At 35.5% G+C, this 23253-nt stretch overlaps 2 protein-coding genes across 4 annotated transcripts in view; one reads left to right on the top strand and one right to left on the bottom strand.

The window, feature by feature from the left end:
* Positions 1 to 23253, top strand: part of LOC127874434 (uncharacterized) — a 219040-nt gene that overhangs the window by 282 nt on the left and 195505 nt on the right. Inside the window, exons 2-7 of one of the 3 annotated variants that reach the window (XM_052418753.1) lie at positions 26 to 295; positions 488 to 595; positions 1341 to 1499; positions 1697 to 1828; positions 1993 to 2090; positions 4122 to 4401. The exons of 1 other annotated variant lie outside the window; for it this stretch is intronic. In XM_052418753.1, the coding sequence (XP_052274713.1) occupies positions 26 to 295; positions 488 to 595; positions 1341 to 1499; positions 1697 to 1828; positions 1993 to 2090; positions 4122 to 4169 (815 nt within the window). In that variant the 3' untranslated portion in view covers positions 4170 to 4401. Of the gene's footprint in view, positions 1 to 25; positions 296 to 487; positions 596 to 1340; positions 1500 to 1696; positions 1829 to 1992; positions 2091 to 4121; positions 4402 to 23253 lie in introns of those variants that run through there. One more of the 3 variants, XM_052418755.1, reaches the window with a different exon arrangement.
* LOC127874436 (uncharacterized) overlaps positions 16116 to 23253 on the bottom strand; it is a 227761-nt gene continuing 220623 nt past the window's right edge. Inside the window, exons 6-8 of the mRNA XM_052418761.1 lie at positions 17580 to 17724; positions 17180 to 17285; positions 16116 to 16506 (exon numbers count right to left, since the gene is read on the bottom strand). Of these exons, the coding sequence (XP_052274721.1) occupies positions 16282 to 16506; positions 17180 to 17285; positions 17580 to 17724 (476 nt within the window). The 3' untranslated portion in view covers positions 16116 to 16281. The remainder of the gene's footprint in view (positions 16507 to 17179; positions 17286 to 17579; positions 17725 to 23253) is intronic.

Below are 23253 nucleotides of genomic sequence, written 5' to 3'. Positions count from 1 at the left end.
TAATGTGATTTTGTTTTTGCCGTAGCTGTTCCATGTATAATTCGCTCATCAAGGTGCCTCGCAATCAACAATTCTGAAACCATATGTGTCTCCTTCTTCAATGGGACTGGTCTGGACTGGTTTCAAGCTAAGAGCAAGTGTGAGGCGGATGGAGGACGTCTGGCACATCTCGGAAACTACAGCGCCGAGAATGGATTAATAACTACTGCATCAAGAGAGGGAGCGAGTCATGTTCGTGTTGGAGTTATGACATCAGTTCGGGGAGATGATTTGACATTTATGACAAATACTAGCGGTAATGTTCGATTATTATTTATTGTTTTGATTTTTTATTGAAATTTAACTGTTATTACGGGTTACCGAAACGTAAAGATTATTAGACTCGTCTATGTTGAAATGATTTTGTTTGAAAATTATATATACATATAAAAATGAAATACTTAATCAAAACACTTTGACCTTATTTACTTGTATGCCGCCCGAAAAGACCTCAAATGCACGAACACGATTTCGCAACATTGTTCTTCGACGACGTCACCATCCGAATGCGCTGCGTTGGGATGTTGTTTCAACGGTTGCATTTGCCAATATCCAGGTACTAACATACTGATATTTTTATTGTGATAAATGTAGGACATTAAAAAACATGTTCATTTTTAAACAGGTGTAATTTGATACTTGACCTAAAGGATAATTATTTAGATTTATTAAACAATCCTTTTCGAACCGCGACTTATTTTTTTTTATAGAAACATAAGCATTGGTTTTTCTGCAACAAGGCAAAGGCGGAACCTAATGTGATGAAAATAGTTTTGAAATTCCCAAAAATAATTCTATAAAATGCACATGGTCAAAGGCGCGATCTAGCAAGGTTTTGATAATCTAATAATGTCTGCGCAATGATGTACAGAAAACAAAACACATTAGTAATGCAAGTGTTACGTATAAGTTCATCAAAACATTGACGGTGTGTGTATTTGGAATTTACTTCGCATTTACAAACATATGATTTCCCCTGTATGTGAATATGCTTGTGAATGTTTATGAACGAAAGCGAATTAATTTGAATTATTTGATGTGTTCACGTCACGGAGACGCACGTGTGTATGTGTTAGTGTTGCTATAACGGTAATAATTTAAGGTTTGTCGTTCCGATTATTGTTACAAAACCTCTCAAACTATCTCCTACATGATTTAACTCATGAGCATCGGAATCCAAACCAGCACTTAGCCTGTAAATACTTCTTAATTCTTTATTAAAAAAACAAACAAAACGACAATTTAATAATGTCTAAACAAATGAGAACATTACCTCTACTTCATGAAATTATGTTTTTCAGAAAATCAATTTGTTGCATCAGTTGATTTGAATTTCACTCGCCTACCAAGTCCGATTGTAACTGAGCGTTCAGGCGTTCAATTGAACAGCAATCATACGTGGAGTCCATTCAACTGTTCAGAACCCGGTGGTATTGAAACGGTCTACGCATGTGAGCGCAGTAAGTTACACACCACTATAATGTTCGCTCCATTTAATGACGATGACTATACAGGTTGATAATATTTACACTTACCTAATGTTTTACTCTTCTCTATGAACAGAGTTTAACATGTACAGAGAAGATGATTAATTATGAAAACATACTTCGCTTGATAGTATCTAACATGTTAATATTTTTTATCGCACTTATTTTAGAATGTTCAGCAAACTGGCCCATCGAAACATACCAAAACGTTACCTGGATCGCTCCTGTGACATCGTCTCCTCTGACGCCGAAATGTACTACACCTTTACCATCACCTTATATAGACGGAGTAGCTACGGCTGGTATGGTTTTACATTCCATTCGAGGAGATACCTCTGCTGAAATTCTTAATACATCTGCTGCTTATGATGGTGGTAAAACCGGTGGATCATTAAGCACCGCACCGGAACGTCTCCTTATGTACATGACATGGCTAATGCTTGTCGTGTTTCACATTCCATTTCAGGAGATACCTCTGCCAAAATTCAACATACAACTGCTCCTCGTGTTATTGAAACTGCGACGGACGGCAGTCAGAGCGTCGCCTGTCAATTCAACGTCCAGGTAAGCATTTGATACTGATCTTAAAAAGTAATAAATTACAAAAAGACGGTGAGGATTGATGTTACCGATGCAACACATGAATCAGAAATGTTTACAAACGATCGTGAAAAACATTATGGTGATTTCTCACTAATTGAATAAAAAAAAGTGCTTGTATAGCGCTAAATAAGAATTACACATGTATTCGTACGCACCGGACATAATAATAATGCCACTTGTAATACAAAATGTTAATAATTGTATTCAATAAGGTGTCTGAACGTTATGCTTGGTTATATATTTTGTTTAGCATAAATGAACAAAATGCTCAATGGTGTTGCTTCTTTGCGATGATTAGACTAGCATTCCTAATGTATCAATAACAATTACTTTGAAAAGCTCGTATAATCATCACCAGCCTTATTACACGAAAAGTATGCAATAATCCTTATACGTTGTCCCTTGCAAACAAATGTTTTATCAATAATACTAAACTAGGAAACCGATTACTTAAACATTTGACGAGGAGTATAGTTAAAGCCAAATTATCTAACGATGATACATATGAATACTGATAATGACGAAGCATGCAGTAAATAGCGCATCACCTTACTGCAACAAGCATAACCACTATTATGCATTCATGGTTTTTTATACTATATTTTCATTCTTTTATTGTAGTTTTTTCGGATAACGAAATTGTTATCAATGTCATTTACTTGTTCATAAAGAGAGATCTCCAAAGTTTACTATCGGACGTTTTACATTTGCGCGATATATTACATGCTAATTAAATGCATTACATTTTTTTAAATTAGTAATCGTACAATTATAAACTAACTTTATTTTAATTAACGGTATTTTTTTCTTATCAACATTAGGAACGATCCTTAATAGTGTGACTGAAGTCTTCATATTTTTCATTAATTTTTACTTTTCGGTATTAAAGTGGTTGCACTGGAGTTTTCACCAAATAAACAACATGAGCGCAGTTTAAACGACGGACTATTTTCTTTACATATAAATGTTTACGAATGAACATATCTGTATCTTTTAATTAATGACTTTATAACCGTGGTAATTGTTTGTCATTCGACACCTGTTTCATGACCATATGCTGAACCTATGTGTTGACCTGTACTGAGTACTGACCTGTAAATCAATGTCTGCTTTTTCTCGCTTCACGTAAAAAGTGATTTAAATCCCGTGTAAATTAAATTTGTAACACGGGGATATGCAAACGAACTTGCCTCATTGTAATGCCTCAGAAAAATGAGCCGTGTTCTGAGAAAACAGGGCATAATGCATGTGCGTAGAGTGTTGTCCCAGATTAGCCTGTGAAGTCCGCACAGGCTTATCAAGGACGACACATTCCCCCTAAAATTGATTTTCGGAAAGGAGAGACTTCATTGAAACTAAAAAATACCAAAAAAGCGGAAAGTGTCGTCCCTGATTAGCCAGTGCGGACTGCACAGGCTAATCTGGGACGACACTTTACGCACATGCATTATGCCCAAATGATAATTGAAATATGCGTATGTAGAATGCGATTGAGTAGGTCAGCTGCAAGTATGTTACGAACACTAAAGTTGATTTACGGCCATGGTACTCATCGTAAATAGTAAAACTAAAGCATGCTATCACACATGAAATATGTATTGTGTTTTAGAAGTGAATCGGTATGAAGTGAAAATGTATCTTTATTTCTTTAAGTCAAAATGACTCAATTTTATAATGTAAACATTTGGATTTGAGGTCATATCCGAGTGTGAGCAACATGTCTCATAATTTTGCTTGAGTCGCTAGATTCCGGTTCGTAAATTAAACAATTTATTACATTAAATAAAACGCTTTCAAATTATATTCTTATCTGTGAACGATGCTCTTGAATGTTCTCGATGGTTTTCAAAACACAGTCTTGATTTATAAATATATTAATAACAGCAAGAAAATCTCAAATGTAATTTTCATGGATATAAACAGCCTCGGAATATTTGTATAATTGTGTACATTTTAGATCACTGCACTATAATATGTATTATTTTCTTTTAGGTGCGTTGGCTCATGATATTGATGGCAATGTCGACAGTGCGTTCTTGAATAACATATGTCAACTCTTCTGTTTGATATTTCAAATGTTAATAAGCTTTCGGCAAATGTGTTTATTTCAATAATACATTTATGGATGTGACATTAACGTTCTATCTAGTTTGAACATCACATTGAAAGTACGTACATGTACTTCTTCCAAGATATATATATTATATTGTTAAATGTAAAAATTCTTCTTCATAACTTAATCATAAACACGTAAATAAATCTATCAAAATTATTTTTGTGTGGTTTCTTCATTCAGTCTGGTTGATTTATTGCGTATATAAAAAAAGTTGACCATAAACATCATAAAAATGCTGCTTATGAAGAAAAAGATTTTGATCAGTAACAGCTTATTACATAAAAGAAAACATGTTAATTTACTCAATTCGCATTAATACATTTCGTATGTAGTTAGGACTAAAAAAACGACAAAGACTACTGGGTTGTTTAAATGTAATATTTTACCGGTGCAACTTAATTACATAGGCGCAATGAAATGAAGTAGATACAAGTATTACAGATTTGTGTCGTTGACCCCGAAATGATGGGCTTTGGTTCTGTAAATCAAAGTCGAATAATCAAAATTATAACTATCGTGTTTGTCTTTATTAAAGGATATATAGATGGTATTCCTACGTTTATGCAACGTTTAAATTCAGAGAAGAAATACCGGTACAGATAAAGAGATTTCCATCTTCAAGCTTATGTCATTTAACGGATGTTTTATTGTCAATATAGTAGTTTACGTGCACGTTAGAAACATCTTAAAAACGAAAAAGAATTTCTTATAAAGCGATTTCCATCAAACATTATTGGAAAAAAATCTAAAACAGCTCTATATTTACAATAAAGGAATAACATTTTGGAGGACATTTTTCATTACACAGACCATTATACATTTTATCAGTTTAATGGATAATCAGATCTCGGAATATGGACATTCAGCATAACAAACGCATGCTATCACATTCAAAGTAATGTTTTGAGACAAAACATTAACAACATAAGTATGTGTCTATACCCTCAACAAATTGTCTAATGAGCAACATATTGTCTGTTTTTCCCTGAAAACCGAATCGACGAATTAACATGATAATTTGCCGTGTTAAATTGTCTTATCTTACAATCCGTTCTTGTAAATATATATGAATAGGACGGTCTTTTTGAGCGCATATTTCGAGCAACTCGAATGGTATAATTTTTACATTTGAAACATCCGATTCTTGTAAAAAGCGTTCGAAATTTGAATAAGTACCTCACAAAGTATAACTCATCTATCTATAAGTGTAACAAATCTATTAATAAATATATCAATTCAGGAATTTCTTTTTTTTACCTAACAACCTCCGTTCACACAGATTTGAATGCGGCCTTGCTTTGTCAAATAAGCATTCTGAAAATTTTTCTCCAAAATTGCGTTAATAATTTGGCTGTACCGAACAACGTTTCAGCAATATTGAGACGTACGTGAATGATAACGAGGTATATATATTGACGATAACACGGTTTGTTTTCGTTTCGTTTTGGTTACTAAATGTTTGACTCCACTTGACCGAAATTCGAATACAGTTATACTTGAAACCAGTCACATTTAAAGTTCAGCACAGAGTGTGATAACATAGCATACCCAAGTCATTTAACATGCGATATCTATGCCAGAATGTGATTGCAGCTCAAGTGTTTATCATTCAGATAATTGAGTACTGACTGCGTGTATTTTGTGACTTTAAATACACAAAGTTGGTTTAAATTTATATGTGTACAATAAAAACATGAACGCCACATAAGATGCTGTCAGAATAGTTGTTGTGTTATGTATTTTTTCATTTGAGGTGATTTGTATAATTATGTCGACGAGATTGTTAATGGTATGCTCATAAACAAGGGTTTTGTCGAACATTGTATTTTGGCACATTTATTTTCAAATGTTGATCAAGTAAACTAGTCTTAAAAGTTATTTGTATCGTGTCATGTGATATCGTAAGAAATTCATTTCTACTAAAGACATGAACGAAAATTTGCAGATTGTTTATCTGCGAGATACAAACTACTTTACGAATAAAAACCTTGAAATTTCATGAAAAACAAACGCCATTATTTATAATGTATTTGATAATATCGTTTTGTATATTTTTTAAAATATAAGTATGGGTGGTTAAAAGGTAACACACACACACACACGCACGCACGCACGCACGCACGCACGCACACACGCACGCACGCACGCTCGAACGCACACACGCGCGCGCACGCACGCACGCACGCGCACGCACGCACGCACGCACGCACGCACGCACGCACGCACGCACGCACGCACGCACGCACGCACGCACGCACGCACGCACGCACGCACACACACACACACACACACACACACACACACACACACACACACACACACACACACACACACACACACACAAACACACACATATATATATATATATATATATATATATATATATATATATATATATATATATATATATATATATATATGGGCCGCGTATGTATGTCGTGTTCTATAAACTCGTTTGTACAAGTTAAAACGTCTTTACTTGTGTAGTATCATTACTCTACCCTTTCACTTCGAGATGTGTTAAAATATAGTTGTCCTATTTATCATAAATATACATTTGTTGGCTACCTGCCATGTAATAAATGAGCGGATATAAAATTCCCATTTGGATTATAATAGTTATTCTCCGCCCATAGTTATTAAAGTAATAAGTTGTTCGATATATTAATACATATTTGTCATTTTGCACGCACGGTATTAGGAATAACAGCTGGAGAAATCATATGACACTTATTAATTCTTTAAACGTGACGTTGATAAGGAAAATGCTATCTCGTAAGCAATATGACTTACCGAGCCGTTAGTTGTTTACAGTGCAGATCTCGAATATGACAAATTCGCAAGTGTAAAAGCAGCATGAGCACCTCGTGTGTGATATAAAGCAAACATATCGAACACATGTTAATAGTTGCAACTGGATCGAAAAAGCAATAGTCTGAAGGTTGATTTTGTAAATTAATTCACTTCATAGTGCCACTTTATGAAAAAACGTTCTAGACCGAAATATGGTTATTTCGCTAAACATGCGTTAAGATCGTCGAGCACAACCCCGACGACTATATGTATATTCGCGTTCAAGAAAAAGGGATCTTTCCGATCAAATTCTTTGTAAATCAGGGCCATAATTCAATCAATACCACAGTACCATAATATCATAACAAATCAATAAAGTAACCTTAAAAAATATGAAAAAGGTAAAAAACTATCTGATCGGCAAAAAATACATTGAAGTTCATGACATGATCATTCATCTTTAAATTTTGAATATTAAAACGTTTAATATAATATACAAGAGAAATGTTACAGAATACGTCCATATAACATAATCAACCGTAAATAACACACGCAACATCTTAAAAAGTAACATATTCGAAAGTGATCGTCCGAAATAAGGCTTCTGAATAAGGAACTAACTAATTACCAATTCCTTATTCATAAAAACCATATTTTCGGATACTTTAAATCGGATCATTATCGCATAGTACAGCCACAGATCCATCAGTAAAGCGAAAACAAACTCAGCAAAACGAGGACATTACAACCAAAAGATGGGAAAATAATGCTAAATGGCTAAAACAGTATGAGGAGGATTTCATGAAAGACCATGAAAATAAAAATCCATGTTTCAAAATTCAAGGCCAGGTAGAACGACGAAAAACCTACGCTTCTTTAGTTCAAAATAAACAACTTGAACATCAAAGGTCTGAATATTCATACGGGTCAAGACAACAAAACCAGACGCGAAGAATTAAACAAAATTACAGCAACCAGAGGAACGCTTTCACAGACTACGAAGTATCGGAAGACCACAAAAATCAGAAATTTTAACAATTACCACTGCCAGAAGCAACACCACCATTCATAATTTGAAAGAGAATTAGACCATAGGCCTTACAACAACGATAGAAGAAGAAATTACAACCGGAGAAATAGCAATATTAACAACTCCTTCGATCCAAATACTGACTCAACGCCAGAAGATCCAACAATTGATTTTTTAGACGGGAGAACGGGTGGAACAGTCCAACATAAATATAGAAGGTAACCTAGCTGAAATATCTAAACATCATACTAAAATATTGTATTTGTCAAAAAGAGAATTAACCGATATTGAAATTAAAGTCTTGTTGAGGGGTTTTAAATTTTCACCAATACCTATTCATAAAAGTAATACATTTGAGGTAAATGAAGATATAGATAATTTCCATCGAACTTTAAGGCTTAAAGAATATTTTAATTATAACCATACATCAGATAACATCTCACTAGTTAAAAATAAAAGTAAGTTTTGTCCACCAAGAAACAGAAACGAAACATTAGAAAAATACATTGTTACAACTAAAACTTTGTGTCCAGAATACAATCATCTAAAAAATAACATTAAACACAACATAACACTAAAAGAAAGGCATGCGATTAAATCACTGTCTGAAGATAACGATATAATTATTAAAGAGGCCGATAAAGGCGGTGGGATTGTCATTATGAACAGGGATTTTTATGTAAGACAAATTGGGGATATATTGATTATTATAAAGAAATACCTAAATCTGGTAGCCAACAAACATTTACCAAAATACGAACATTAATCCATATCAATAAGAAATTAACTAATGATGAAATAAATTATCTCTTAAACTTTGAATGGAAAACAAGTTCATTCTATGGACCCCCAAAAATAAACAAAAGCAAAATTATCCAGGACGTAGATAAGAAATAAAACGCAGAATATATTGAGCTTTTAGACCCAGAAGACTTAACTTTCAGACCTATTGTTGCGGGTCCAAGTTGTGAAACTAATAGACTAAGTAATTTATTAGATATTCTGCTAAAACCTTTTGTTCAGCATATAGACAGTAATGTTAAAAATAGCATACATTTTATTCAACATTTACCTAAGCAAGTACCAGAAAATACTATTTTAACGTCGTTTGATGTTATAAATATATACACAAACATACCACACATGTTAGGATTAGAGGCAATAGATTATTGGATGACTAAATATCCTACTCTTATTAACCAGCGTTTTTCCAAGCTTTTTATAGAGGAAGGTCTCAAAATAATTCTTGAAAACAACAATTTTCGCTTCAACGACAGATTTTATAACCAAATAAAAGGAACAGCTATGGGTACTAAGGTAGCCCCTACATATGCAAATTTAGTAATGGGATATTTAGAACAAAACTTGTATAATCAAATCAAAATAACATATGACGAACATTTTGTTTCCGTTTTTAAACATTTTGGAAAAGGTATTTAGATGAATGCTTTTTGTTCTGGATTAAAAATATAAATGAAATACACTCTTTTCATAGTATACTTAATAATTTGCACCCTGATATTAAATTTACAATAGAAATTTACAACTGCAAATTACCATTTCTTGACATACTTATAATTAAAAAGCAAACGCATATTATCACGGATATATACTACAAAAAACGGATTCCAGGCAGTATCTCAGTTTTAAATCATGCCATACTTAACATACAAAAATAAATATTCCGTACCCGCTGGCTAAAAGAATTTGCACTATTGTCTCCGATTATGAACTTAAACTGAAACGCCTAAATGAACTTGAACAATCACTTTTGCAAAGAGAATACCCTAAATCTGTCATTAAACAAGGTAGTCAAAAAGCTCTTTCGGTTCCGCGTGAAATTTTACTAACAGAAAAACCTTCGGAAAATACATATGTTATACCATTCATTTCTAGATATAATTCTAAAAATAAAGAAGTTGTCGGTGTACTGAAAAATAATATTGACATTTTCAAAACTAACCCAAGTATGAACCAAATTTTACAAAATGCAAAAATAATAAAGTGGTAAAAACAATCACCTAATTTAAAGCAGTTACTCACAAAATCTGATTTTAACAAAGTCCAGCCCACTGTGAAAAAATGTAACGACCCAAGATGCTGCATGTGTGGTTATATGTTCAAGGCGAACACTTTAATTTTAATGGTAGGATATTTTAAATAAAAACAGAAATGTCATGCGATGTCAAAAATGTTATTTATGTCTTAGTATGTAGTGTTTGCAATAAATATTACATTGGACAAACTGGAGATAAACTACGTAATCGACGAACTGTTCATGAACAACAAATGCGCGATCCCTCAACAAGACAAATGCCATTAAGCAAACATCTTGATGAATGTTCTAAAATGGAACCAAAATTTAAAATATTTCCATTTTATAAGTTATATTCGGACTCTATTTCAGCTAGGTTAGCAAATAAACAATTTTTTTTTTGATTTATTTAAGCCCCTGTTAAATTCATTGTTATAATTTGACGTTTGACGTCATAATATAAGTAACGTCATTTGACGTTGTTACTTAGACAATTTGACGTTATTGTTGTATATTTTATATGCCCTGATGAGCTGTGCGAAACCGGTCGGCATATATTAATGCAATTTTTTATACTCATGCGACGTTTGTTTATTTTTTTCAATATATATATATATATTACATTTAAGACCGGAATATTGGGTAAATTTCGTTATTTGACAACACATGAAGATTTTTGTCGTTACCTCCTTGACGCAGTTTGCAGCGAGTTATCAATATTGTTTTAAAAGGATGTCGATTAAATTTCTGGCTTTGTCAATTATGAATTTTTATTACGTTGATAATCAATAATCTGTTGTTAAACCTTTTGCAAATGAAAATAGAAAAAGTATAAACTAGACTTGTGAGCTCCTTCATTTTTTCATAGCACTGTCATAAATAAACTATTTCGTTACGTTTCTATCAACAATTTTATTATTAAAATTTATATTCACATGTAATAGATTTATGGGATGAAAAGTCATGTAATACAAATGCTTTCGCCTAGAAAACAGGCAACGGAAGTGGATTTATAACTATGGGTAATGACCTATTCGAAATGATAGCAGGTAATTTGCAAAGGAGATCTCATAGTTTTTGGCAATGCTTATTTGGATCATTTATATGCTAGATCTCACGCGCGAACGATACCTTCTTAAAAAGAGATAACTTCCTTAAAAGTTATTGGAGCGGAACGATCTGTCAATATTCGCATGTCTATCTTATAAGGAAACGGTACAACTTTGATCTCGCGGGGATATTAACTATTCATTAGAATTGTATTAATTATCAAATGTAAAGAAACGACCTGACAACGCTGCGCATGTTAACACTTATACTGCAAATCAAGTTCATTCAAATTCTGCTCTTTACTGTTTGTGATTTCGCTCGAACATGAAATGTGGGATGGGAGGAAAGAATGAAGGGCGGAAGGAAGGTTGGACGGATATCAAAAAAGACGGTTGTCGGAGAATTCCGTTTCATACACACGAAAACTCAATGCCATTAAAATGTTGCGAGAAAAACAATTTCGAAATATATAAAACCACATTTAAAATAGATGATGATTTACGAGACTGGTATCTTATACAAATACGTGTAGACATCTCCCATAATGACAACACTTATTATATAGTACACATAATCTAGATACTATAAATTTATTTAATCACCAAATTGTTCGTGAATTTTGCATTTTAAATGTATTTTAGACTATGCAATTCAGCACTTAAGTTACCTTTCAAATGTGTAATATATAACAAACAAAAGATACACATATCTACAACTAAAGTTTTATAATATGTATGAGCAAATTAGTTGGTATAGTGCGAGAAATATTAAATCGTATAAATTGTATATGAATGTATGTTCCATAACAACATGTACGCTGTTGTCAAATAGCTGTTTATAAATACTATGTAAATAACATGCTTGCATGTATGTATGTATGTTGTGTCTTACGGAAATAATAGTTTATGTGTTTATGTACATGTTCTTAAAATACTATGTAAACAATATGCTTGTATGTATGTCTGTAATATCTTAAGAAGAAAATAAAAAACCTGTTGTAAAAAAAATGTTGCGAGAAAGTGCACTGTCTGTGGAGTCCTCCCCCCGGGCATGTTGAGTGCCGAACCCAGTGCCTCGAACGGTCCAACCGAAACTACCAGAGGTCATCCAGAAACCACGTTGCAAGAAAGCTCCACGACAGTCTCTGGGATTGCGCATGGCTTCCTTTTCGCACAGAGCCGGCATGTTCATCTCAGAGATTGACAAGAGAAAAGAATGGAAGTACTAGAGACGATTTACTTAACGCCAATGGTTGTAATCCGGAATTTAACATTTGGATAAAAAAATATCCACAGAAATTAATAATAATGCTGATCTATTTGTTGCACCGATGGTAGTTTAATTCTAACAATTACAATGTATACGTTACGTGCTTTTAAAATGATTGTGTGTGTGTCAGCTTGTTTTGTACCCCATCTACATTTTTCTATTAGACCAATTTAAGTTAATATTTAGATCAAGTCAACAACAAACACACTTTTAAAAAGTGTCTTTGTACATTATTAAGCATAACACTGTGTATACAATTTCAGAAAGGTATATTTCATTAACAGAAGATAATCAATCCACATTTGAATGGCTTTACTCGTCGTTAACGTTTTGAGCGTCTTGTGACATGTCACTACAATAAACGTCAGAAATACATCAATTTGCAAACACACTGTACAACGTTTACTAGTATTAAACTATTGCCTACATTAACAGTATACATATCACGCCACGAAATGTATCGTTACAGAAACATATACTTTTACAGTATCTCATCTCATCTCATCTTGCCTGTGGTCCCATCTGGAAAATAGGCCGCCAACCAGCTTCCTCCAGGCGTCTCGGTTCTGGGTGAGTATCCCCGGCTGCCCCCATGTTTGGCCCATCTGCTTAGCATCTGCATCCAGGTCCCGGCGCCAGGTGTTTGTAGGCCGCCCTCTCTTCCTGTTTCCTTGGGGTTCCATGTGAAAGATTGCGTATGGGATGCAGGCTTGCAAAGGGTGTGGCCTATCCACCGCCAACGTCTCTGAAGGATGTCTTCTTCACATGGCTGCTGCTTTGTTCTTCTCCATAATTCTTCGTTGAAAAGCTTGTCTGGCCAGCGGATCTGGAGGATCTTTCTGAGGCAGGTGTTTATGAAGACTTGTATTTTCTTTATGGTGGCGACAGTGGCTCTCCAGGTCTCTGCTCCACAGAGGAGAAGTGGCTTCACGGTGCTATTGAAGAGCCTAATCTTGGTGGTGATGCCAATTTCGCTGGATCCCCGGATGTTCTTTAGCTGATGGAAGGCTGCTTGTGCTTTACCGATGCGGGTTCTGACATCTGCATCCGTTCCTCCCTGGTTGTCCACAATACTGCCGAGATAGGTGAAGCTATCCACCTCCTCTAGCGCCTCGCCTTGGACTGGGATGGATGTGTTGTTGGATGCGTTGGTCCTGAACACCTTGCTCTTCCTTCTGCTGATGGTGAGGCCCAGTCTAGCTGAGTTATCCGCAACCATGTTTGTCTTTTCCTGCAGCTGTTGTTGGGTTTGGGAGAGAAGAGCCAGATCATCGGCAAAGTCGAGGTCTTCAAACTGTTTCCACAGAGTCCACTGAATTCCATTCCGCTTCTGCTCCGTCGATGTCTTCATTACCCAGTCTATGGCAGGAAGGAACTAGAAAGGTGAAAGTAAACAGCCTTGCCTCACTCCGGTTCTCACTTAAAAGGCGTCCGCGAGCGGTCATCAATGAACGATTCTACAGATAATTCCTTCATAAGACTTCCTGATGATCTTGGTGATCTTTTCTGACACTCCGTAGTGTCTCAGAAGTCTCCAGAGGGACTCCCGGTCAACGCTGTCGAATGCCTATTCATAGTCAATGAAGTTTACATACAGCGGTGAATTCCACTCCAGGGATTGTTCCAGAATGATGCGCAGGGTTACAATCTGATCCGTGCACGATCTCTCCTTTCGACAGCCTGCTTTTTGTCACGGAGATGCGGGTCTACTGCGTCTTTTATTCTGTTCAGCAGGATGTGATTAAACACCTTTCCTTGAATGAACAACAGTGTGATCCCTCGGTAGGTGGAGCAGGAACTGAGGTCGCCTTTCTTGGGAAGCTTGATGAGGTCACCCTCTTTCCACTCTTATGGAATTTCTTCTTCTTACCATATATTGCTGAAGAGCGGGTGTAGTAGCTCCACACTGGTCTCCACGTCAGCTTCAAGCGTTTCTGCAGGTCTGCTGTCAGGTATGTAGATTTGCCGTTTTTTTAATTTTTTGATTGCGCTGCTGATCTCTTCCTTTGTGGGAGTGCAGCACTTGATTGGCATATCACTCATAGCCAGCGGATTCTCCGGTGGATTCGCAGGAGCTGGCCTGTTGAGTAGCTCCTGGAGGTGCTAATTCCACCTCTTCTTTTGCCCTTCATTATTTATTATTACTTCTCCATTTGTGTCCCTTACTGGCTTCTCTTGCTTGGCAAACTTTCCTGCTAATCTCTTGGTGATGGAGTACAGATCTTTAGCTCTTTTCTGATAGGTTGCCACTTCCTCCCCTGTTGCAAGCGTTTCTAGGTAGTTCCGCTTGACTGCTCCAATACTTTGCCTGACGCTCCTATATGCTTCGGTGTACTGTTCTTGTGCTTTTACTTTTGCTGCTCGTGTTCTGCTGTTATTGACACTTGCCTCCTTTTTCGTCTTTTCGCAACTTTCTGAAGCGTCTCTGCTGATATCCACTCCTTGTGGGTGTAAGACTTGGAGCCCAGTTCTTCTTTGCATGTTGAAGTCACTGCTTCTTTCACGTTCTGCCATTTCTGCTCTATCGTTTCTTCTTCAAGCAGCTCCTCTAGGACATGGAACTTGTTTGAGAGAGTTACCTTGAACTCTTCTTGCTTCCAGGTGTATTTCAGTGTAGCAGTGTTGTAACAATGGTGTTGGCTGGGTCACCCTGTCCAATACTTTTTCAGCTTCAGTTTTAATCGAGAAACAAAAAGATGATGGTCCGAAGCCACGTTTGCTCCACGCCTGACACGTACATCCTGAAGAGAGCGACGAAACTTTCCTGCCATGCACAGGTGATCAATCTGGTTCTCCGTTGACGGGTCTGGTGACACCCAAATTGCCGTGTGTATCCTTCTGTGATGGAAAACACTTCTTCCGATGACCAGATTACTTGTGGGGCACAGGTCGGGGAATCTCTCCCCGTTGTCGTTCATCTCGCCTAACCTTTGCTTCCCCATGATCTCCTCATATACTCGGTTGTCACTGCCGATCTTGGCACCCATTAGAATGTTAAGGTTTCTCTTTGGTCTGTCTTGTATGATGGTTGACTGTCTATTGTCCTTCTCATCCTCTTTACTGTCGTTCGTCGGGGCGTAGCACTGGATTATGTCCACGGTGATCGTCTTCTTCTTGGTAAGGAAAGAGGCCGTCATGATCTGTGGTTCATGTGCATCCCACCCGATGAACGCTCTCTGTGCCGACTTGGAAAGCATCAGGGCTACTCTCTGGGTGTGTGCTGCATCCGCCTGTTCACAGCATCATGCATGTAAATAAACATACATAATTAACTTCACTTCAACAATCGTAAACAATAAATATAACAACTATTCGTGAAAACTATTTCACAAATGTGTATCACTCAAGACCGAACTTTTGTAAGCATATAATGTTGAGTCACTAACGTAAATATTAGTCATATATCGCCACCACAATAATCGTGAACAACAAACAGATATTTAACAAGCTGTATATAAAGCAATTCACTTAAGAAATTCAAAAGTTCGCTAAACACAGTAAAAACTACCATTTAACATTGAACACTTAAAATACAAGTTTATATTTAACCTTCGTACATCGAATTAAACGAATAAGTCTTAGTGAATACAATCATCATACAGCGTGGGTTTGAGCGAATACAATGCATTTTAAAATAGTATAAAGATCAATTTGTTACCAAAATTATCAATCTATATATAAAAGTAATATTCAGTTCTCTGTATTCAATAGAAAGGATTTTAAGATATGGTGTCATTTGTGTTTCAAACGAAGAAACACACGCTGGAAGTTACTGTTTATCAGTTGAGCCTTGTTCTGGGAAAACTGGACTTAATGCATATGTTTTTCGCCCAGGCTAATCAGGGACGACACTTTCCGCCTAAATGGTTGTCGTTGGTGTTTCGTACGAAGTAACACGCACTGAAATTAACTGCTCGTCCTTGGTTTTAAGTGGTGCAGGTATGTCTGTTAAATGCGATGCAGTTACCAATGTAAGGTACCCGCTGTCAGGCTGCGATATCGAACTTGCGACGTCCTCTATTTCATCATAGACCGCACCATCCAGCTCGAGGTATGAACGTCTGGGCTTCTGTTCAGACCGCTGCTAGGTTAGACAATGTACAGAATATATTTATTAACAATATACGCCTTTCCTTTAAATATCATTTTGTAAACTCGTGCAATTAAATACTCGATCATATGGAAATTAACAAAATTGTTGTTACTTTCATTAAATGTATGTCACTTTTTAAAACATTTCATTCACTATTTTTTAGTATTAAAGCAGGATAACATATTGCATTCATTTCACAGTTTTAATCCGGCATCGTAAACGGTGCTGTTCATGTAAAACACTAAACCTAGCCATACACATATATACCAATACACCACTTTTATATTAATAATATTTTTATAATTAAGTATTGAGCAAAGATACTTAATTATATATGGCGGTATCATAGTTACACATTGACTGGACATTGACTTTTTAGGAGTTGGAGCGAAACCCAGATCAGTTGTTCGTTTCAGATTGAAGTTTTTTAACATTTACTCTACATGCATGAAGGAATAATAAGTTTTTAAGAGCTATACATATATTTTCGTAAACTTAACCAGAAGGTCAGAAGGGAAGGGAGGGTTAAGCAGAAGAGATTATGAGCAGCAGTTTTATATTTAGTCTTTCCAATTGTATAGTAAACTCTATACTCTGCATTACTTGTATTTTTAAAGCAGTATCATTTACACGAATGTTTGCTTACAATTGGTTGACCACTTACGGGAAGGGGCTTCGGCACATTGTCAGTGTCTGCGGGCACATCACATTTATCAGCTTTTGGAGAGTACCGGGAATATGGATCTTCAGTATGCAGCTGCCTTCGGCGTCTTAAATTACACATGTTACACTTCAGACATATAATTATACGACAGCATGTGTGTACACTTATTCCAAATTATGTTCACAAAAACTCGTGTTACTTAAAGAGTGCACTATCTTAAATGACTGAATGAATAACTCTCACACGTATGAGCATCACATACATAGAAAAACTAATTGAATTGTTGCAGATATATTATTTGACAGCATGTAAAGCAGAATATTTGTTTTACTTGTCAAATATATATATTTCTTCACGCGAAACGCATACGTGAAATGTAAAATAATATCACTTAGCTTACCTTTTGTAAACGAAGACAACAACTGCTGCCGCGACGAGAACTATCACAAAGACACCAATTCCAATGCCGACGTATCCAGATGTCGAAACTGAGCGTGATTCAGGCGCTTGAGTGAAAGACACAGGCGCTTGAGTGGTAAAATCCGCTAATTTGGAAGTAAAATCAGAATGATGGTGATGAATAAACGATCGAATTTAGCAAAAAGTATTATTACAATCATTAATCCGAACGAAAGCTGAACCTTGTATACCAAAAACAAGGTTAATGGTCGGCACTCAAAATAAGGGTCGGTCACGGTAATGTAAACAAAAAACGTGTTATTTTGCGCCTGAACATTATTTTTGTTCTCATTAATTTGTTCAGTTTTTTAATGATTGAATGATTGAACTTAATTCCGTTTAAACCTGAAATAAAACATAAGTTTTAGGTGAACTATATTTAAAGTATAATTGAATTTTACAGTAAATTAAACACGACGTAACTTTGCAAGTATTATTGAGTACATACAATATAAACTTGTTTAAGATTTGGATAATAAGTAAGATGACACGAACTGTGATTTAACGTAGAGAAAAAAATATCAGGGGAATTAAAAAATAATAGAAGTAAACGTAACTTTTCAGGTCGTGTTATTTTCTGACAATGTTAATCAACAAGTTAGCTTAATTTGCCCAAAAATTCACTAATTTACTACACGTATTGTGTTAAGGAATACGTACACTGACGAAAATAACAAGTTGTACTTGGTCGAATGATGCACGGTACAAATATGAATAATAATACTGTAGTAAAAATCAAATTAATTATGCGTCATGGCGGCCGGACAATCTATTGTTCGAAATTTTTGTTCATATGTATGAAGAGACAAAAGCGGATACAAGAAGACTCGTGATCAGTCATCTTTGTTCTGCAGCTGTATATCTTGAACAAAAGACATCCGTATCCATTTTAAGGCCGAATGTCTAAAGAGATTTCATGTTCAAATCCATTTTGATAATATTTCGAAGGTACATTAGACGATGATATTCGTAGTAAACTATAAAACAATAAACTAGGTCATTTGTTAATGTACCATTGCCGTTGAAAAGTTGACACGTTCCCGTGGGTTCGGGATTAGTGATGACTCCTTTCCATAACACGTGGAAGGACCACTGAAAGTTGATGAAGTCCGTGTTGTTTTCGTTTGTCAGGACGAACTCCTTGTCCGGCCTGTTGTGGCTTGCGGGGGACAGAGTGAGCATGTTCCAGTTCTGTGAAACAGAAACATTTCCAGGTAATATGAGTCGTGTTCTGAGAAAACTGGGCATAATGCTTGTGCGTAAAGTGTCGTCCCAGATTAGCCTGTGCAGTCCGCACAGGCTAATCAGGGACGACACTTTCCGCTTTAACTAGATTTTCGGTAAAAAGGGAATTCCTTTAAACGAAACATACCATTAAAGCGGAAAGTGTCGTCCCTGATAAGCCTGTGCGGACTACACAGGCTAATCTGGGACGACACTTTACGCAAAGCATTATGCCCAGTTTTCTCAGAACACGACTCATATGATAAATCTGTAGCGTGGGTGTGCACCAACAACGGCAGCTACAATTAGATGCATAACTATTAGAAATACATTTTACGGAGCTACAATTTTAATGTTTAGTTAAGTTATCGATGTCCCTTCATTTTCGATATCGTATTATTTATGGAGATGTTGATTGCGAAATTAATATTTTTTAGCTTATTTAAGTTTTACGCGACATCGTTGTATTTTATGATTGTGAAGGAGAATATTACATTTTAAAAATAACATAAAAATACACCACTTAATTTTTTTCTATTTATAAATAATAAATAAATGTTTTCGTCGACCGTTTGAACAAACACATTATAAAAAAATCGCCTTGGATTATGTTAAAGCTAACAGCAAAGTTGATTGATATATAAAAGCTTACCACGACATCTTGTACGTCTTGATTGAACATGACTAACAATACCGCCATCCTGCCGGCAACCAATCCTATTTGTGGTGCGCGGAAGTTGCAGTAATACTGGATTCTAAGTAAACCGGACTCTTCGGACCACGGCTTTGAGCCACGCTCAATCGGAACTTAAACCCATTTAAATGTTTTTATGGGTTAATTTTATTACAATCAATTTATAAACGCAATTTTATTTTAGTGTTGTTATCGAAATGACTCTAGTGTAAATGATTGCGTGTTCTGAAATTATTGTGGAGCTTTAATAGGTTTCGCATTAATTGAACACTTCTATATTTTTATTATCTACAACTTTTTTTGTACATCTCTTATTTGAACTCTATAATATTCACATTTTGTATTCATTTGAATGCGGAAAAGTAACGGTGTGTATTCGACCTGAAAAAGTTATTTATCAATTGTAATTGCATTTAATATTTTATGAAACCAGTTAAGAAACTCGCAAGAAAGTGTTTTGCTTCAAGACACAAACGATTTGATTATATGATAAATGGAATACTAATTTCTACAATGAATCTAAACTTCATATAAAAAATGTGATTAAACTTCACATATAATCACGTTATGCTGAGTTAAAGGGTATCTAATGGTACTGATATAGGCTTGCGTTTAATGTGAGGCATATAAAGACATGGCCATTTGTTTGCACTGGCATTTCCAACAAAAATAGTTTAGGTAGGTCGAAAACGTTAGTTTCGCGAGTTCGAAAAATTGTTTGCAAAGTTAATAATTAAATAAGGAAATATGCAGAACTGATTGACAAGTTATGTGTTGAACTATTTTTAATGGCCAAAACATTAAAGTTTGCGTCAATAAAACATTATAAAAGCATGTGTGTCTGTTACAAAAAAGTTTATGATCGTTACCAAATATAGGATGGGTCGACTTAGTGGAAGGAAACATTTGTATTTTACGCCAGAGCAGTATTTAAAGTTTAATTAAGTATAAGAGTTTGTTCAACTTGACGTAAAATTGGAAGAATGATTGGACTTCAATTCATTTAAACCTTCAGGGTCGACACTTTCCGCTTTTATGATAGTTTCAACTTCAAGAAAGTTTTTTCTAAGCCAAAGTCAAGTTTAGGCGGAAAGTGTCGTCCCTTATAAGCCTGTGCGGACTGCACATGCTAATCTGGGACGACACTTGACGCACGCACATGCATTAAACCCCTTTTTCACAGAGAAAGGCCCATATATACATGTAACTCAAGTTTAATGTAACATGTATTAAAAGTATATCAAACACGACGTAAATATGGGAAAATAACTTGACTAAACTAAATGTTACCTTGTTTAAGACTTAGAAAATAAGTAAGAAGTATATGCTCAGACATACAATGATCGTTTTAGTTAATATAAAAGGAAACTAAACATTCTATGTCGCGTTATTTTATGACAAAAATTATCAATTATTTTGCTATTTTTTCCGACAATTCATTTATCATTTTTACGTACTGTATGTTAAGTTTATATACACTTACGAACATTTTAGGTGGTATATGGTCGAAATATTCACGACACAGATGTTAATGATGATGGAATTTATCTCTAATTATTATGGGCCATTAAGTACGAACAATCTAGTGTGTGTGAAAATTATCATTAATAGCCGGAAGACAAAAACGGGTGATACAAGAAAACGCGTTACCAGTCATCCTGGTACTGCAAATGTATTTACAGTACAAAAATGACATCCATTTTAATTTCAAGGCAAACGTCTATTTTTGTTAATTTCGTGTTTCAATCCGCTCTGAGACATATTTCGAAAGCACCTTTGACGATGAAAAATAATAATGAAATGGCAAAAATGAAGTAACGAAACTTTTGGGAGTAAACCGATACACAAACAAGTAGGTCTTTCGAAAATGTCCGATTACCAGTGACGAAATCAGTGACGAGCTGACATGTTCCAGTGGGTGCGGGAGTGGAAGTGCGGACGGGAGGACCATAATCGATGTTTCCTTTCTATACCACGTGGAAGGACCACTGGAAGTTGGTGAAATCCGTATTGTTTTCGTTTGTCAAGACGAACACCTTGTCCGGACGGCTAGCGCTTGCGGGCGACAAAGTAAGCATGTTCCAGTCCTGAGAAAGAGAAAAACTTCCGGGTAATATGATATATCAGTTCCGTGGGTGTGCAGCTATACAAAGCTTTGTTCACATAGTGTTTACACTCTTCGTGACCAACATTGAAATTTAAAGTTTAACTATCGATGTCTAAGCGTTTGTGGTATCGTCTGACATACAGTGGTGTTTATTGCAAATTCTTCGTGAAGAGGGATCGAAACAAAACGATGTGTTATTTCCGATGACTTTTTGATCGTGTTTTTGAATGTTTATTTAAGTGTTAGATATACGTTTTACATGACATTGTTGTTGTTTGTTCTCAAGTGATTGTGAAGGAGAACAATACCGGTAAAGCATATCATAACAATACATGATGTTTTAAAAAGAGCTGTGCTAAATTTTCTCTATCGCACATTCAAACATTCTTTTATTTCACATTAATAAATAAATTCATTTATCGACCGTTTAAACCAACACATTATATAAAACAGAAATATTAAAAACAATAAAGATGGCGTTGATGTTGATTGATTTTTTTGTTTTGTTTTTGTTGGCTGGAAACGACCGTCAGTAAATTCAGTAAGATTACAGAGTTATGACTATTGGCGGAGTGTTTTTTTTTCTGAACAATTCTTTGCTGCATTATATCTAATTTATATAAATCAGGAAGAACGTATTTACAATCTTACGTAGATTTTACTCTTAGAGTGTAAAATCCGAACAAAGGCTACTATTTGTTACAACAAACTTGGAGCTGAAAATGTGGTGTGCCAATGTTTATGAATCGCCTTGTCCATCACAAAACTTGAGGGCGCAAAATATTCATTAAAACTCGGTTCAGCAACTCGATAAGTACCCGTGTATGCGGCGTTGGTCGATCAACATCTATATATCGTCTTGATTTTTTTTTATTCAAAGCTGGATTTTCATTAGCAAATGAATATTTTACATTTAATAGATTTTTTAAGAAAAACTAAATGCATTTCTCGACAAGAAGTAAAATCACTAAATAATAGTGGGTCTCCATTTCTAAACGGCGTATATCCTTAACGCTATATTGCACAACACATATAGTCAGGTTGTTTTTATATTAAATGTAAAACTTGCTGATGTAAGTGCAGAACGTTTTCTATTTAGCTTAGTTAAGATAGTTTAACAAGTGCGATCGTTCCAGTCATTCATTCGTGCATACTGGCGTAAAATTTCTACCACATTTTATTGGCCGTAAATAAAGGTCAATTAATGTGAAGACATGAGTAAGACAACTACGCCAAATAAGCCTAGGATAATATTCACGCTTATAGAGCAATTGATTGATATATCAATGCTTACCAAGATATTCTGCACTTCTTGATTGAAAATGACTAACAATCTCGCCGACCTGCTGGTGACCAAGCCTACTTCTGGTGCGCGGAACTTGCAGTAATACTGGATCTTCAGTAACCCGGTCTCGTCGGACCAGGGGTCCGGGCCGCGCACAAATGGAACTGAAACTGGGGTAAAGTTATGCAATAGTAATGGTATTAGATATATAATAACATGGTACTGCCCTCAAATTGTGTAATATATCTGGTGAGGCAAAATAACGGCAAGGCTCGCCGAGCTGTTGTTTTATTCGCGCCGAACCT

Source organism: Dreissena polymorpha, chromosome 3 (genome assembly GCF_020536995.1).
Source record: "Dreissena polymorpha isolate Duluth1 chromosome 3, UMN_Dpol_1.0, whole genome shotgun sequence".
NCBI classification, from domain to species: Eukaryota; Metazoa; Mollusca; class Bivalvia; order Myida; family Dreissenidae; genus Dreissena; species Dreissena polymorpha.
The sequence above is the reverse complement of the archived record's forward strand: the minus strand, read 5'-3'. Positions and strand labels throughout refer to the sequence as shown.